The 17,532-nt window shown below is 37.1% G+C and overlaps 2 protein-coding genes across 2 annotated transcripts; one reads left to right on the top strand and one right to left on the bottom strand.

Moving 5' to 3' along the window:
• The first annotated feature begins 401 nt into the window (after positions 1 to 401).
• Positions 402 to 3,670, top strand: LOC134661814 (uncharacterized). Its single transcript, XM_063518008.1, has 3 exons — positions 402 to 560; positions 2,762 to 2,822; positions 2,906 to 3,670. The coding sequence occupies exons 1-3, from the start codon at positions 453 to 455 to the stop codon at positions 3,490 to 3,492; spliced, it is 756 nt and encodes a 251-aa protein (XP_063374078.1). The 5' UTR covers positions 402 to 452; the 3' UTR covers positions 3,493 to 3,670.
• A 3,138-nt stretch (positions 3,671 to 6,808) lies between these two features.
• LOC134661483 (sodium/potassium/calcium exchanger 3-like) lies at positions 6,809 to 16,167 on the bottom strand. Its single transcript, XM_063517591.1, has 11 exons — positions 15,702 to 16,167; positions 15,149 to 15,270; positions 14,194 to 14,296; positions 13,056 to 13,243; positions 11,938 to 12,085; positions 9,930 to 10,031; positions 9,706 to 9,837; positions 8,729 to 8,944; positions 8,151 to 8,252; positions 7,325 to 7,446; positions 6,809 to 7,044 (listed from the first exon to the last, which is right to left on the bottom strand). Exons 1-11 carry the CDS (start codon positions 15,862 to 15,864, stop codon positions 6,832 to 6,834), a joined length of 1,611 nt encoding a protein of 536 aa, XP_063373661.1. The 5' UTR covers positions 15,865 to 16,167; the 3' UTR covers positions 6,809 to 6,831.
• Positions 16,168 to 17,532: the final 1,365 nt, after the last annotated feature.

Raw genomic sequence — 17,532 nt, 5'->3', positions numbered from 1 at the left:
TTAGGAGTATCTATGTAATGACGTGAGAACATTCATCAAGATGCCACATAATTATGAATTTTCTTGCGCTACAGTTACGTCAGGCGGATTATCGTTTGCAAAATCAGATTCTATACAATATACTCGTACTAACTACCATTCAGCCGGCTTGGGTTGGGACAGTTAAGAACAGTTCGGAAGGTATCAGTCCCACTGCTGGGCCAAGGCCGTCGCGTAGATTTGTAACGTTTTTTATTTAGGGCAATTTCTAGAAGTACAAAACAAAAGATTCACACCGAAGTACTAAGTAACTTACTATACATACGAGTATATTTGCCATAAAGTTACAAAGGAAGGAACATAAGTTAATGTTGAAGAAAAGTCACAGCGTTTTTCCTACCAACGTACTGGAGAAGGGAGGTGTTAGCGGCGCCGGCGGCTCACTTTGTCGCCAGTAGGTACAGTGCGCTAACATGTGGCGGTGGGCGGCGCTGTGGCAGGCCTCCACGCTTCTGCTTGTGGGAGCCACGATCAATATTGGATTCTTCACACGATCCCGACATTTTTTACCACCACCACAGGTATAATACACATTTCATATAAGGTGTCTTGAGGTAATTTCGAATAACGGACAGCCCCCAAAAAAAAATTATGTTTCTGTTCACTTTTTCAGTGAAAACTATGGATATTGTCACATTGATTACCATTAAACTAACAGTCGTGACTTTCGTAAAACTGTCCATTTTTCGAAATTGCTCCATAATTAATGAATACCTTTAGTGTATGAGTGCGCATTGCGATTATTTTTAGTTTTTTGTTTGCATAAAACATCGTTTTTCATTATACATGTAAGTAAAAAGAGAACTTTCGATATGAATTCCACGCTAGTGCAAATGCAATTAATACAGACAGCCAAGTACCTAGTAAAGCCAAAATTGTCATTCCGTTAAAACTCTACAGAACAACTACGAATTTATACTTAGTTATTTAATTAATTTATACATATTAACTTATTATAGAAACTAATTACGAATAAAAAATACCTACTTAATGATTAGGCGATATTGTCATTCCTTGCGTTACATGCTTTTTAATGAACGAGCGAAGCACCTCAAAATCAAGAATTAGTTTTCCACCACCTCAGGGAATTTTGATCCTTTTAAAGGTTTCAGTAACTTAACAAAGCAACGTTTACGTACAAAATCATACGAGTAACTTGGCATGCAGTGAGCCAGTACGTTGCCTCAATAAAAGATTCTCGTGTTCTCGGTATAGGTATATGAGCTTTATTGAATTATGTCCAATTTTTATCCTGGAATATGATGCTGCGAAAAGGTTACCTAAACCTAAGCGTCCCGGACAGATGTTTCGGTTAAAAAGGAACACTGTTTCAAATATTGGGTTCAGTGACCTTTTTATCTTTGTCTTCTCACAAAAGTAATTCTTGTTTAATATACTATATATATTTATATATTTCGTGGATCTCGGAAACGGCTCTAACGATTTCGATGAAATTTGCTATATGGGGGGTTTCGGGGGCGGAAAATCTATCTAGCTAGGTCTTATCTCTGGGAAAACGTACTTTTTTGAGTTTTTACATGTTTTCCGAACAAAGCCCGGTCAAAGGAATTATAGTAACATTATATTATAATTGCACTAAATACAAACGCGGTAGGTATAGTTGGTCTAACCAATTTGTCAGTAAAGAGGAACAGAAAAAAACTATACTCATCCATTTCTTTTGGGTGCTAGTACTAGTGTAAGACAAAGATAGTATGATTCTCTCTGTCTATGTTTGAAATGAGACAGTCCTTTTGACACACTATACCTATATGCGAAATATTGCTGTTTCTGCTGCGTTTTAGTGCCAGATATATTTTATAAATAAAACATAGTTTATTAGAAACATTTGAATTTCACGGGAATTATAAGATCGACATCTTCCAAAATATCATGCATGTTCCAAATTAACTCTGATAGAGAAGCAGCGGCGTCTTTAATTTACGTAACTTTGTTCGTTTATGAAAAATAGTTACACTCGTAAGTAGGTACAGTTATTTACTGTAAAATATCGTGTCTACTACATGTTATAGGTACCTAATCTACACGTACACTCGATACGGAAATCAGTATGGCGCAAAGTATCGCAAGTGAATGATAACATTGTGATCTATATGGATAATAGATGGGGTAAAAAATCGAGCATTCGTGCTTGCGAATAATTCTTGCGTCGTTAACAGCACGGTAATTGCCAATTTGCGAGTATTTCATGTTAATTGCTTCTGACGTGACTGAATTCGCTCGAGTAGTCGCGTCATTCATTCCCACTGTGTGCTCTGAGATTTAACTTATGAATAATTATGTATTCGGAATCCTCGGGGAGCGATTCGACATGCACCTGGGCGGAGTTTTACTTTATTAGAAGGTATCAACTAAAGTTTATTCACTTCCCACGACGATTAGAATTCTTGTTAACGATATTGGATTTCATAAAATAAATGTCAGCAAAGTATACACGAAATATAACATTTATTATTCTACTAATTAGGATGTTCAGAAACATTACATAATTAATAAGTCTTATAATAACCTTACGGTTCGTTTATGTGTATTTATTTAAACCTAAGTAAACTAAATCATTTAGTACGAGTATATAGCTGCGTGCATCATACAGGAAGTGAAATACACGCTTGACACGTCTATCTATTCTATTCGTAGTTTCTAATACTATGTTTCTTTTGTTTATTATAACTTATCTAAGCATAGATTTCTATTGTTTTAGGTCAATTGCTTGGAATTACCAAATTATAGTGCCGACACTTTAGCCCGGACGTTTAATACAGGTAAATGTACTGCTTTTACTAATTCAATCCGTTTGAATATTTATTGTAAATAAACTAGTACATATGTATATTTTTATACTTAGGACGGCGTCTTCCGCGACAGGTTGGCCCTATGTTTGTCCCGCCCACTACGGCTACATTTCTTAGCAGACCACTGATACACATCAACGAAATATCGCCTAGGATCGATCAACTTCTGCCCGAAGCCGACGACATAGTGAAGGAGCACGCGAAACTCGTGCAAGATATAAACAGCTTGAAACAACTCGTATTTGTGTCCCCTTTCGCGGACGAAAACCGAGACTACGAAGATTCCATTTTCCATGAAATTATCGAAACTACTACACGGTTGCCGAGGACGAAGGCGACTACTACAACAAAACCGCCCCCAAAGACGACAAAGGCCAGCTCCATCCCGATCGTTCTCCTCGGAGGCGCGAGTAATCAGCGGCAAGTGGTTAAAAGTCAACCGATCAAGTTTCCTAAGACATCTATAAGCTTGGTTGGAACTTCCGTATCGCCATTATTAAAACACCCCTATCCTTTTGTGATGCAAGATACATCACGGAGACCTCTCAAAGTGTGCATGTCCACCATGCCTACCATGTACACCACCCCCCGACCACCCACTTTGTGGGAGCGGTTATTACGCTCCATCATCCCCAGATAGTTATTAAACATTAATTTAAGATTAGATACCGTAAGATATGCATGTAAAAATGTATTTTTGCCCGTATTCCTAATGTTATAGTAAGCTAGCGGCCGGTCATCGCTACTTGTTACCGTTTCGTTACGATGACATGGCTGGAATAATTGTGATTCAGTAATTAATAAATGAACAGAACGGATTCCATCGTTTTTTTTGTCGCGTTGGGATATAGGAAGTGCTGGTTCCCTCCGTTATTTAATCAGCACGGATCGACTGTACCGGCGGTTACCGCACCGTGCGCGCCGCACATTGTTGTCGCCGATCGCGTGTGCCACTTCTAATTACAGATGCCGATTATGTATTGTCTATTTTTTACACTTTTACGCGTCGGAATGGAAAAGTTGAACGTCTTATATGTTGTGACGAAACTGACTTTTCAATGGTTGGTATCGATTTTCACAGCGGCCTTCTGGAGTCCATTTTAACAACTATTGCGTTTTTTCACGATCACGATGAATGAAAAGAACGTACCGCTGAACAATTAAACTGACTCATGGTCTATTAACTTGTACGTTTTATAATTAGTCATAATAATATGGCACATGCTTCAGTTAAGTTATTTTTCACCTCAGCAGCTCGAACAAGGGTACTTTGATTCTTAAAAACAGTGAGCAAAATGCGATTTTGCTCACTGAGTGAGACAAAATGACATTCAAGTGACCTTTATAGTCAAATGTCATTTCAACATGCGGGGTCTAATAAAAGTTCGAAATACTTGGGTTCTATTATCTCTGTCCCTTTCACACTGTTAGCAAAAAGAAACAGACAAAAAGAAGTTAAAACGACATTCAACAGTATATTCACGGTTTATAATAGACCCCCGAAAAACTTCAGACCGCATCGTTCCAAACCACGTACGAGTATGAATTCTTAATAATTAATAAATAAAAATAAAGTTTAAGATTTAATAAAAACTGATAAAATACTATATTTTAGGTATTTTATTGTACAATTAAAATATCGAACTCAAAAAATACACAGATCATCACGCAAAATTAATTATTTTACTTTTAAGAATTTCTACCATAGTTGACAAATAGTACGTATCCGCAATTCGGACCGTATCTTACAAAGATTTTTTTTTCAAAAATGTTGTCGATTGAAGTGTCAGTTAATGTTTGTTATTTCTATATTATTTTAATGGAATTTATTACGTTTTGTTTTTGTGTTCCATTGCGGTAATTAAACTTAATTGTTTGTATATCTTAAGAAAACATGAGTGCAGGTATTAAGTGATGAACAAGGATTACATTTTTCAAGTTGTCTATTAGGTATGTTCTCACTGCGCTGAGGTGAAAAATGTTGTGTACCACACGAGATCAAAGTTATTTACATCTCGTGCGCTTTTGAGTCCCTTACTACGCTCAAGATTCTAAATTAGATTCACTCGCTACGCTCGTGAATCTATTATAGAATCTTTCGCTTGCACGGGACTCAAAATAAGCACTCGAAGAAATATCAAACTTTGATCACTTGTTGTACAAATAACTATTAACGCGGTAATGAAATCATTCACTGGGAATTAATCTGATAAAGCAATAATAAACAAACGCGAAGCGTTAGCGACGCACTGCGCGGTAGTGAAAGTCATTCTGCTGTTCCCGGCTGAGTTTAGTACGTAGATCGTCCGGGGCCTTGCATACCATCGCGGTTAATATGAGTATTACGAGTTACGAGTTAATAAGCAAGTAAGTGTAAGTAGCCATGCAGAGTGTTATTGATCGGTTTCTACATGGTGCGCTACATGTATCTTGTAAAGTCTTAGAAGTAATGACCACTATGAAACATTTTGTGAGTGCGTTTCATAAAACTAATTATTAACACCGTAAAATTTTTGATATTAGGTAATTATTTGAAGTTATCCTGTTTACTTGCATAAATAAGTAAATATTGTTTACTGCACCAATAATTATACATTTTACGCGTAATATTTTGTACATATTAATTTTCTGACAATTTTAAGGTTTGAAGTAGTATATGATTAAATTGATTAATTAAAAAACAAATACAGTTTAAGTCTTATTTTTATTGAAATCTTAAATTCCTTATTTGTAATTACCTAATACTAAATAAGTAAGTTATAAACATTTTTCAATAAGGATATGGCCAATAGTGTAAGTTATAGTTAGTTTTCAACAACAAACATAGCCTCCTCAGAAAGCATGACTTAATGAGAAATGAAAACCGTGACTCCCTTGGAAGCAGATATAGTATAAGCTCTACCTATGCAAATTTGCCAGTGAATATTATACTCGGTAAAACACAATTTACGAACAAATTTCATGAATAGTAATAAGATAATAAGTAAGTAATAAATATCTGTATTTGTTCAGCTTATTGGATAATACTTCGATATGATTTCCGTTAATATTTTAAGCAATTTATTTAGTTATAGTTCGTTTTTTTAGCATTAGAAATAAAGTAAACAATCTTGATGTGTCTTTTAATTGAAAAACACATTTTAAAAATAAGTTACTGTAAATATGTAACAATTATGAATCTAATACGATCATTTATATTCTTCTGCTTTCATAAGTACTCGTTTTTGATTTTTAAAAAGCGTTTTTCAATTAAAAGACATATCAAGATCGCTTACCTTCTCGCAAGTTCTTTCTAATGCTAAAAAACGAACTATAGATGAGAAAGTTAGTTATAATATAAGAAACATTTCCAAAATTAATTTGGTTTACAAGAAATTGTCTATTGTGGTTATCGGAATCCTATAAAAACTTGGTGCAGATAATTTATCCACATTCACTCCCTTTAGTGTAGATATAGTAAGTTACCAGGGACAATCAATATGAACTATAAAATCAACGTCGCATTTAACAGATCTTCAGTCTTGTCTATTTGTCTATATTTTATAGTTATACGGTGACTGTTATAGTTATTGTGGCCACTACGTAGTAATTGGCCACTCCTACAGAAATAAACAATAAGCCATTTGAAGCCTTATTCTTAAGAGTGGCCAATTACTATGTAGTGGCCAATAACTATAGCAGTCACCCTATTCGCATTTTATTTGATTTCTAAAATGATATTTGTAAAATCTTATAATAAAATATAAACAGGTACCGATACTCGTACCGGTATTTGGCCCCTGCATGAAACAGATCAAGATAAGACGAGGAAAATGATGACAGTACATTCTACCAAAGATATGCATTTGAATTATCGTTTAATAAAAATCGTCGAATAAGCAGTTCAATTTTGCCTTAGTATTTTTTGGGAGAAGTGCGTCGAGTAAACTACTTATCTACGTTACGAGGAGTTTAAAGAATGGAGAAAACAGACTAATATTCAATGCGGGCAGACGGGCAGGTTGACTGGGAAGAAGACGTTGAGCTCGATGAGCGCAGCGAGCACCAGGTAGCCGAGGTACAGCGCCGCGCAGACCGCGCCGACCCTGCGGTCGAGCCGGAACTTGTTCAGCGCCAGCGACCCGTACAGGGCGAACAGTGTGGACAGCAGCGAGACGGCGCTGTACGACAACCCGCTAGAGTTTATTGCCACCTGGAAAAATCATGTTTGAACCGATAATGTTGAATTTTCATTTCAACATTGCAACTACATAACAGGTGATAACATAATCAATGGCAACTCCCTGCCAATCCTACCATTAATTGGTAAACTTATTCAATCCTAAGTTGCACTCTTAGCGCTACGTCGTAGCCGATATTGTGTTTCTTCCGGTATGTAGCGATATGCTTCGTAGAGGCGTAACGACAATATGTCGTGCTGCTCGTGCACTGGAGTCTGAATCTAATCTATAAATCAGTCGCCAAATATTTACCCAATGATTATTTGGTGAAGCTGGGTAGAATAGCGACTTCACGAGCCACGGCAACCCCAGACACAAAAGGATGTCGAACGTGTTCGAGCCGATCGTGTTGCTGATACCCATGGTGCCGTGTCCTGAAAGTAATTTATAATGTTAACTATTCTTACTCAATAACAATAAAATTAAATGGTAGGTAGGCTTAATCATTCTTCAAGAAATTTCCTACCAATCAATACTAGGTGAAAGAAATACCTACTTTATATAAAGTGGATGAATTTACAATACATGCTTATAAAGATGGTGAGAAATTCGGTGAGAAATATGAAAATATCTGACGTGAATTTAATGCAACCTAGGTGCAATACACATATCTAAATTGCGCAATAAATGCGACCCATCACATGCTGCTTGGTGCTTAGGTGAAGAAGATAAATAGGAAATATATACTTGCTTCATACAATGGGATTATCGACATATTAAAATAAATTCGGTCTGGAGCAAGTTTGACTTCTACATAAATTTGAAGGTTTAGGTATACATATTACACTAATTATTAATTAAATATTTACTATAAGAAATCAACTGATAGTATAGTAGTAGTTTATTTAAAATTAAGCATGCCGAAGGTGTGCCGTGTGGTGAGACGTATAAAGATTATCATCATAATGATTACGCTTCGATTTTCTATCGAATAAACTTTATGTGATCGTGTAACCGTAGGTATATTTGTGTTTTGAACTAGTGAAATGAAAACGGCTTCGATATGACGACATGGGACGTAGTTTCTTGATTGGACTTTGTTTTTTCCTAGCGCTAGGAAGTTCATTCAGTGGTTTACCTTGGTTGGTTACGAGCACGCTGGACACGGCTTCGGGGAGGCTGGTGCCCGCCGCTAGGATCGTCAGCCCGGTGATGCTGTCAGGAACATCGAGAGTGTCACCTGATGCACAGAATAGCTGACTTATTTTTATTTTAATCAATAATTAGGACAGGCTTTTGATCTCTATCAAATTTAACCATCGTTTAGCCTGAGTCAACAACCGTCGAATATTCCAATTATTAGAGGCTAACTGACTAACAACTTATTGTATTACCTGCTTAATAGAGAGTAATGATATAAAATAACACAAAGAAACCAATCAGAAAACTTTATCGCGTAGAGTTGCAATGTATTGCTCAATGTACTGCATCTTTGATTATATAGTCTTTGGTTTTCAAGCTGAGCTAGTTGGAGATCCTATTGTGTACTGTATCAGAAACTGCAAACTGGAGGCGCCATTAAAAAGATCAGAACGCTTTTTAATGTTTATTTGTTATCATCTCTACGGCCCTAGGCAGTAGATGCATAAGGAACTAAAGAATAGGATTTGATTAGACCCGCTACTACTTAGCTTGAAAACGAAAGACTATACCTACCTATAATAGTGATGATCCAAGCTACTATATAAGAGACTCCGCCGATCCATGCGATGCACATGAGGAAGGTGAGCGGATAAAGAGAGCGGCGGCGGCGGCAGTCGGGGACGCTCAGCCACAGCAGCAGGCTGATGGGCCACGTCACCACCCACAGCGCCTTGCGCCACCTCGATGACTTCTCCCCTGGCCACGGCCATATGGCACTGGAGTTCGACTCTGAATGCAGAATTATAGGTATGTACTTGAAATTTCGTTTGAACTAGCTAGCACTAATCTATTTAAATGGATTGCCGTTAATACGCGACACACTATATGCCTTTTTAACAATTTTAGGCCAGGTTTAATTAGGAGCTGAAGCGTACTTCTTTTTTGGAGTAGAATTACCCGACTGACAATAAAAAGGTGTTCAGTAATTTCATTAGTTATCGGTAGTGGAGAAAATATAGAATGGTACCTAATGTACCTATATATACCACATGTATTTGAATCGAAAATATTTACCTAATTTACCACCTTAAACAATTAGAATACTTACTTACCCATTCCACATTCGTTAGTGAATGGGCCTGGGCCTCGGCATAAGTATCTTGCATAAGAACAATCAATACAATTGAAAACATTTATCTGTTTTAGCCTTATTGTCATGTTAGAACACACAAAAAGGTACGTGTTTCAATTAACTTGACTTGACCATAATTATGTAGGTACAGGATTAGGTACGGAAGAACGAGGGGAATATCGAGACTATTCTGCCGCTTACTATTTTTTTGGTATCTGATTTGGGCTTTATGCATTCGAGGCGGATACAATGCGACACGTGACTTAACGTTTCCTCTAGTACAGTAAATAAATCACCTATTATACGAGTAAGGAGTAAGTACCTAGACACAAAATTTCAAAAAGCCATACCTAAATTATATTTTAAAATAATAATTGAAATTATGCTTAAAATATATTAATACCCAAAATTTTTGTACCTGAGTCACTTGAATTGTGCCTTTTTGCCATTTCTATACCGTTTTCCAAGTCGAGGCTATGATTTATTTTATTAAATGAATTGTTGTTGTTGTTATTGTTGTCTGTAACTACTGAATAGCTTTTCTCTGCACCTTAAAAATTAAAAGCAATAGTTTAAGTATATAAAATATGTTACAAATGAGCATTTTGTCTCTATATACTAATGAATATTTGTGAAACATACCTTTAGCAAGAAGAGGGGTTATTTCACTATACATTTTGGGCTTATTGAAATAGCAACATCCACTTCTCACGAAGGATCCCAAACGCCCGTTGAATACCATAGCTGTAAGCAATTATTGTATAATTTAATTGTATAATACTCATATTTAAGTCTTAAAGGGAGATCCTACATATGTGTAATGTGAGGCTCTGACTTCAAACTGCAAATACAGATTGGTCCCGTTTTTTTAAAGACCCAGTTCTGGTGATGGAATCCATGAGGAATCGAGGGAACTCCTCTAATCTTAAAAGCATACGTATGGTGAGTTTTGTGTTATTACCAACAAATTAAGCATATATATTCAAAAAAGTGGCATTTGATGAAGTGGAACTGCTGATGATGATCAGAACGAAACTCTTCAACGACGCATAGCTCGCGTTTGGCGATTTGTCCTTTTCGTTATGTTTGTTAAGCAAGTTAGGTTTTTAGGCACATTTATTGTCAATCTCAAGTTTTGAACATGGGATCCATGAGGAATCGAGAGAACTCCTCAAATCTTAAAGGCACACGTATATATTTTTTTGTATTTTCATCAGAAAATCAAGCATTTACATTAACCTCCTAAGGCCCAACGAAAAATTGAGTATGTAGTCAGAGGGCCTACCGCGAACCACGTTCGACGTGTTGCCTCCCTGTCACACTTACGTACGAATTTACAAGTGCGACAGAGAGGCAACACGTCGAACGTGGTTCGCGTTAGCCCTCTGTACGGCCCGTAGTCCTACCAGGAGTACTATTGTTTTATACTCATTCAGACCCAAGTACTTAAAAGACTTTTTTAAATGTTATTGTACTTATACAGCACCTTGTACAGCACTTTGATTTTTTTTTTACGAACTTGTTAAAGGGCTCACAGACAAAACAAAACAGTCATTTAGAAGTTCGTACACGCCAATTTCGATAAGCGCAAATTTTGAAAACAAAATGATGGGTTTTCTATTAAGTCCTACTGGTAGGACCGTGGTACGCTATGACTACACAATTGTTGTAGGAGCTGGGTCTGAATAAGGAAGTTAATAAGTACTATGGGTAGGACCTTGGGCCTAGGAGGTTAAAACTGACGCATTTGATGAAGTGGAACTGCTGATGATGACCAGAAAAGAACTCTTCAACGACGCATGGTACACGTTTTGTGATTTTGAATTTCAATTTTGACTTGGGCTGGGGCCCGGACTCCGGACTCGGACTGGGACCCAAACCGGACCTTGACCCGGAAATAAACCACTATGATACCAAAACTAAATAAACCACCATTACCATAAAACGTATGCATATTACCAAATTAAGTATAAGCGCCGTTAAGTGGGTTATTAGGTTAGTAGTTAGAGAAGTCGGTTTTTTTCTATTAAAGATTATTAGTTTAAAGTTTTTGTTAAAATATAAGTGACGCAGCATTCTTCAAGACTCGTTTAATGTCTGGCCAAACAGTCATGTTATTAAAAAGTTTCGCGCTTCGGGTACCTACGTTTCAAGTTTCAAGTTTTGGATCTGAATTCATCATAGCACTCAAATAGTACTTTTTGAATGCATTACGCTTGATTTGTTGAAGAAAATAAAATAAATCGGCATATGTGGGCCATTGTCGTTGATTCGACGACAGTTAATATTCAGATACTTAGTCGTGTCAGCGGACAGTCTTATAGCAAAAAGTCTCGACAAACACCTAGAGAGACTCTCGCTATGTGGCTGGATCAAGGGTCAGATGCAGTAGGCGTCAATCTTGGACGCGGCGCGCGTGTAGTGCGTCGGTTCCTCTCTTTGAGGCCGTGCCGGCGGCAGCCTAGGTTAAGTGTTTGATAATGTGCAAGTATGTGTTTTAAATGTAGGTATAAACATTATAAATAACCTAGCCTAAGAAAGAAAATTAAAAACGAGTATACTAATTAAAAAACATACTCGTATAGCCTTGCCTTGCCACCTTTTCCTTTTGAAATATAGCAATCGGTAAAAAAGGCAATATATTATTTACCTAGTATGTAAAGAGTGTACATGAGCACGAGCATCAGCGCCTCGTACCAGATCACCTTGTTGTCGAGCAGTGTGAGGATGAGCGCCACCACGGCCACGGCGTACATGAGGCAGTCGCGGGACACGGACCACCAGTCTAGCTCGATAGCCTACAAGTATTAAAAAAGCACTGTTAATCTTTTGGACGCCAATGACCGATATATCCGCATCGTAGGTTCAACGCTAAAGACCGATTAATCGGTCACAGACCACAGAGCAACATCGACCTACGTGCATATACATAAAGTTCAACTTCAGTTTTGAGTTTTGACACTTCAATGATGTGGCGTCTGAGTGACAGCTTTTGTGTTTGACACGGCGTGGAAAAGGTTAAGGTGCAGTAAATAGGTTCAAAAAACGGAGTAAAAAAAATTAAATAAAATAAACATGACATCCGCGCTCCAGGGCTCGCATCTCCATCTCGCTCCCGCTTACGCTCAGTGAGAGTGAGAACACGAACTTTCTGGGCCTTAAGTAATTTGTTATGGCAATAGCTAAGACTTTATGTTTTGATCCTTTTCGAGGATTTTAAAGCATGTTTCTGCGTGACTTTGATGTGAAAGTTAATTATAAATGCGAAAGTGTGTGTGTGTCTGTCTGTCTGTCTGTTGCCTCTACAGGCTTAAACCGCTGAACCGATTTAGCGAAATTCGGAAATTTGGCCGATTAATTAAAATTTGGCGTAGAGATAGGGATGGACATAGGATATCTTTTAAATATATAGATAGGTACTATCAACTTTTGTGTGGTTCCAAGACAGTCGGAAACATTTTATCAACTGCGGGTTTATTTATTTGACATTAATTACAAACAATGGAGAAAAAAAGAAACTAAACGTTAAAATTAAAACTAAAATAAAACAAATTTATCTTAAACAAAACTTATAAGTAAAAAATGCTCCCCAGGTCACCTTCATCATGCGATATGGTGCCAACTGCGGGTTTTAACCTCATTAAGTACAGACATCGAGTCAGGAACTAATACAATATAAGAACTGCTTGATTATTCCAGTAAGTAAGAAAACAGTAAGCTTGGTGATATCGAATTAAGAACCACAACCATTATAAAATGATGTGCTACCTTCCCGGCGATGAAGCCGCAACAAGCGGGCACCGCGAGCACGTTGAAGACGGCGGAGCCGACGACGGCGCCCACGCCCAGGTCGCCCTCGGTGACGAACGTTCCCACGCAGTTGATGAACAGCTCGGGGCTGGAGCTGGCCGCCGCCATGAACGTCGCGCCGGCCACGTCCTCCACCATCTCCAGTCCTGACATACAAACGTTACGTACATATAAGGCAACTTCATAATAGCGTCGGCCTCTAGTCAACTCTATAGCTGCTGCTCGACGAAGCGTTGGCGCAATTGCGCAGCGATGCCAATTTCCATATAGCTGGCAAGACTAAAGGCTGATTTAGATGGCGCGCGAACTCGCATGCGATTTTAGTTACATTGCGGACTGTTGGTTACGTCCAATTCAACCGACCGATCAAAACCCGCAATGTAATGAAACTCGCATGCGAGTTCTCGCATCGTCTAAATGAGCCCTAAGTTAAGTACTCGTAGCTGTACGTCTCGTACCAAACCGCAATTTTATTTTAGTTCAATCTTAAATTAAGAGTTTTTGTATTATTTATCTTATTTTGCGTTTGGATTTAATAAAGCTAATTGTAAGTACCTATGACAGCCCCTTTGCAATTAGCGGCGTGCGTGGGAAAATATACTCATTAGGTATCAGGTAAACAGTATGCAGATACTTATACTTATGACTGGTCAAATATTAACTTCCCCTTCGATATATTTGTGGACGTAATCAATGATAGGTAGATAAATAAGCATTTATTTATTTATATGACGATGTTGTAATATTGTATGTCATTGTAATATATATAGGGATTGGAATAATTACCTACTACGCGAAAGATCAGTGTGCGATTTTGAATCCGAATTTTCGGTTTCTTTATTCTGCTTAGAGCGCTTTACTTATTGGCGTTATTAGCGGTTTAAAGATGGTTTAAAGTAACAGTCGATTTACCTATGGGTAGACACCTACAGTAGGTACATAGTTGTACCTACTCGTGGGCCACACAAAAGCTTGCAGCTGTGCTGTGCAGCAACTGAGCACAAGTAAAGTTATATAAGCGCCATGTGACAGCGACGTCATTGTTCAACAGTTCAACGAGGTTTGTTAAACTGGCGTTTTTGTGGACGGTACTCACGTTCGCATATGATCTCGATCGCTGGCACGAAGTATTGTTCACACACCGCGCCCAGCAGGAGAAAGCAATAGATCGCCAGAACACAATGTATTGCTATAAAACCCTGTAACATAATTGTAATAATCTGAATCTAGTACGATATTTTACGATGACTAGGTATGTCAATATTATTTTAATATGGCATCATACTATGTATTTGGTAGGTAAAGTAGAAACACCTACAATGGTTACAATGAGAACTAATCTACAACACATCATACGTAAACAACCGCCAAGCCGGTTTATTTATTCGGACTTAGACCGAGCCGTAATATATTATGTACAAATACACTAAAGTCTTGCAAGTAAAGATTACATTGATTTAATGGAAATTGTGTGTTATGCGTCAATAAACTTACTTTGTAGTAATGTTGTTTATTAAATGCAATTATGAATTATTAGAGGCCTAAAACATTGAAATCGAGGAAATACCAGTTCTAGGTAGCATAATGTATAATTATAAAACCAAATTGTTGTAGGTAGCTACAACAATTTAACGGTACGTCCGACGGAAAATTTGCTTTACCTACCTAAGATAAAAATTGATATAAATTGATTTCCAGCTTGCTGGGAATTAATTCATGAAAACGTTTTTTTTATCTAATTTGATTGGCCTCACACATCACCACCATGGGGTTAAAGTAAAAAAAAAAACAGTCCCGCTTTACGTTTCGTCCGCATGATTAATTGAACTATGCTAAATTGCAGCTTTCCGAGCACTGACGATCACGGAGCAAAGCCTCGAATGGACAGACAGACAGATAGACGGACATGGCGAAACTATAAGTTGACTACGGAACCCTAAAAAGTGAACTTTCCGAACTGTAAAATAAAAAGAATTTCCTTGGTCAATATTGTAGTCACAGATACCTACTTATTTTGTAGGTAGGTAACTTAATCGTGAACACACACATACATGTTGCCTTTGAGGTCGGGTGAACCCGTCTGGTGGGAACTCCAAAATGGCAGCACGCGTGCAGTTCTTTTGCGGTTCGGCCACCGCCAGCAAGTGGCGGGACGAGTAGCTGCTGATGGACCCTGTAAACAACTTAGCTGGTACATCGAGTCATATACAACATACTTAGATTACTTACTTATTATAATACGTTTCACAATATAGAGGGAAAAAGCAACGTTAAAATCTGAATGAAAACGCTTTTAAATATTTATCTTTCAAAATCATCATTTAAAGGTCAACCCAGCCAACATGAAGAAACAACTCCTCTTGTGGATATAATGCAAATTACTCATCAGTTTTAAGAATATAGATATGGAGAGCCTTCGCGAGCTGCTGTGGGGAAAATAATATGACAAGTGAATCGGAGTTACGGAAGACTTATTTGTCTTACCCCTGTTTTCAATGTACTCCATCATTACATGAAATTAAATTACTTACCCAAAATACATTTAAGTAAGCTACCTATAGGTTATCAAGAAATAAGTATTGTGCTAAAATGAACTAATATTACCTGAAGTTACGCTGAATTGTTTAATGGAAAGTTCTGGTGAAGTGCCCGTAACATTGCGAGCCAGGAAATAACAGGACGGCAAACCAAAGAACAGAACCACTCTTATAATTATTGCAACTCTAAATTTACGCACTTGTCTAGTCCTTATTAACATGTTTGCCATTTAATCTTAATATAAAATTAGATCTTCGACTAGATAAAAATTTTGGTGATCACGTCACGATCCAATAAATTATTTAGTTTGTAGCTTTTGTCAAATAAAGAATTCAAAGAGTTTGTTGCATTTACAGCGCAACTGCATTGGTAAGGAAAGGGTTAAAATGTATTTACTAATTTTGATGTGTGACTGTCACTGGAGGCGAAGTGTTACTGAGAACAATTTCTTCAAGCCACCGAACGAGTAAACAAGTGTTGATATCGATAACATCAGTATTATTACAAGTTTGATTCACGTATCCCTATCGTAGTTATCGGTTCCAAAGTCAATAGAACCGAGGATATTCTCATACAGGTAAATAAGTAGGTACTTACTTACTTAAATAGTCGATTTAGGTAAGAGCAATGTTGCTGGTTAATAGCTACCTGTTACGTTGTTCGTATCTAGATGCGTCAGACTTAGGTATATACCTAACAATAATTAATTAATTAATTTAAATAATAGGCAGTGTAAATACTAAAACTAAAACATACGAAATATGTTACTGATTAGGTATGTAAGAGTAGTCTTCAACTTTAGAAGCGTGGGAAATTTGATATGTTATTTATGAAATACCGGTGAAAATAAACATAATTACCGATCTTATGATCACAGGAGTTAGGAGATAAAACTGATAAAGCAACACAACCTCATTGACAGTGAAAAACTAGATGACAGTTAAGAAATACCTATGTACAGATATATAGGTAGGCGGTTAAACCTAGTGTCGACATGTATTTGTATTTACTAGTAGCCACCGAAAAATGTCAGATCAGCTCGATAGTACCAAATCCTAAAAACCCAATGGTGTATTTATATACCTATATATCTGTATCTGTAAGTTTCATTTCAAAGTTGGTTGAAATCCACATGCAAGATTGAATTTTAGTTACCTTTAAGTAAAGTTAATATAAACGTGTTTAGAACCTAACTCCCCCTATCGCCCGAGTCGGATACGAACCTATTAAAAAGCTTTTCTTGTTTTGTCACCAAAATTAATCATAATCGTGTTTCACTTAATGCAGTTCATATATATATCATTTCTGCACAAATATATCAAGCAAACTAGTGTGCTAATTTATTAATTGCACATTAGATTGAGTCACGATTGATGTCACTTTCGCTGCTAATCCAATATATATTTTCATTGACCAAATACTAATATTACGTTTGATTAGATGTTACCTATAAAATAATCTCATTAATCCACTGCGTTATTTGACATTTTTAATTGATGGTGTCAAGGATGAACTTAAATCCTGTTTAAAAGACACGCTGTAAGTGTAATTATCAGTTACATGAAAAATTCCACTCAAAACATTGAAGCTTATCTGTAGATTAAACTTGAAGTGGGCAAGGAACTTTCCGCTGATTGAAAAGTTTACTCATGTAGTTAGTAACACATTACACGATACCCATTCACTGTTTAGTTATAATTACAATAGCAGTCGCTTTTCGGAAATACTGGTCTGGTAATTTTGTATTTCTTATCTAAACAATCTTATAGGATTCGGAGTTTTCATCCCACGGTAAGATAGTGAGCTATGCAGTGGATATTGACGAGTTAAACGAACTCGCACTTGACCGGTTTCTTTTTTCTTGTTTAATTTGAATTTTCCGTTTTGTCTATGGCAA

The sequence above is a fragment of the Cydia amplana genome, chromosome Z (assembly GCF_948474715.1).
Source record: "Cydia amplana chromosome Z, ilCydAmpl1.1, whole genome shotgun sequence".
Classification (NCBI taxonomy): domain Eukaryota; kingdom Metazoa; phylum Arthropoda; class Insecta; order Lepidoptera; family Tortricidae; genus Cydia; species Cydia amplana.
Note: the sequence above shows the minus strand (reverse complement) of the source record. Positions and strands in the feature narration are given on the sequence as shown.

Bases quoted from the DNA above. Each gene is read 5' to 3' on its own strand.
- LOC134661814 (XM_063518008.1), top strand. From the start codon at position 453: ATGTGGCGGTGGGCGGCGCTGTGGCAGGCCTCCACGCTTCTGCTTGTG. The intron at 561-2,761 runs GTATAATACACA...CTATTGTTTTAG, and splicing joins ATTTTTTACCACCACCACAG to GTCAATTGCTTGGAATTACC. The intron at 2,823-2,905 runs GTAAATGTACTG...TTTTATACTTAG, and splicing joins AGCCCGGACGTTTAATACAG to GACGGCGTCTTCCGCGACAG.
- LOC134661483 (XM_063517591.1), bottom strand. From the start codon at position 15,864: ATGGCAAACATGTTAATAAGGACTAGACAAGTGCGTAAATTTAGAGTT. The intron at 13,244-14,193 runs GTGAGTACCGTC...TTTGTATGTCAG, and splicing joins GATCGAGATCATATGCGAAC to GACTGGAGATGGTGGAGGAC. The intron at 12,086-13,055 runs GTAGCACATCAT...TAATACTTGTAG, and splicing joins GCGGCTTCATCGCCGGGAAG to GCTATCGAGCTAGACTGGTG.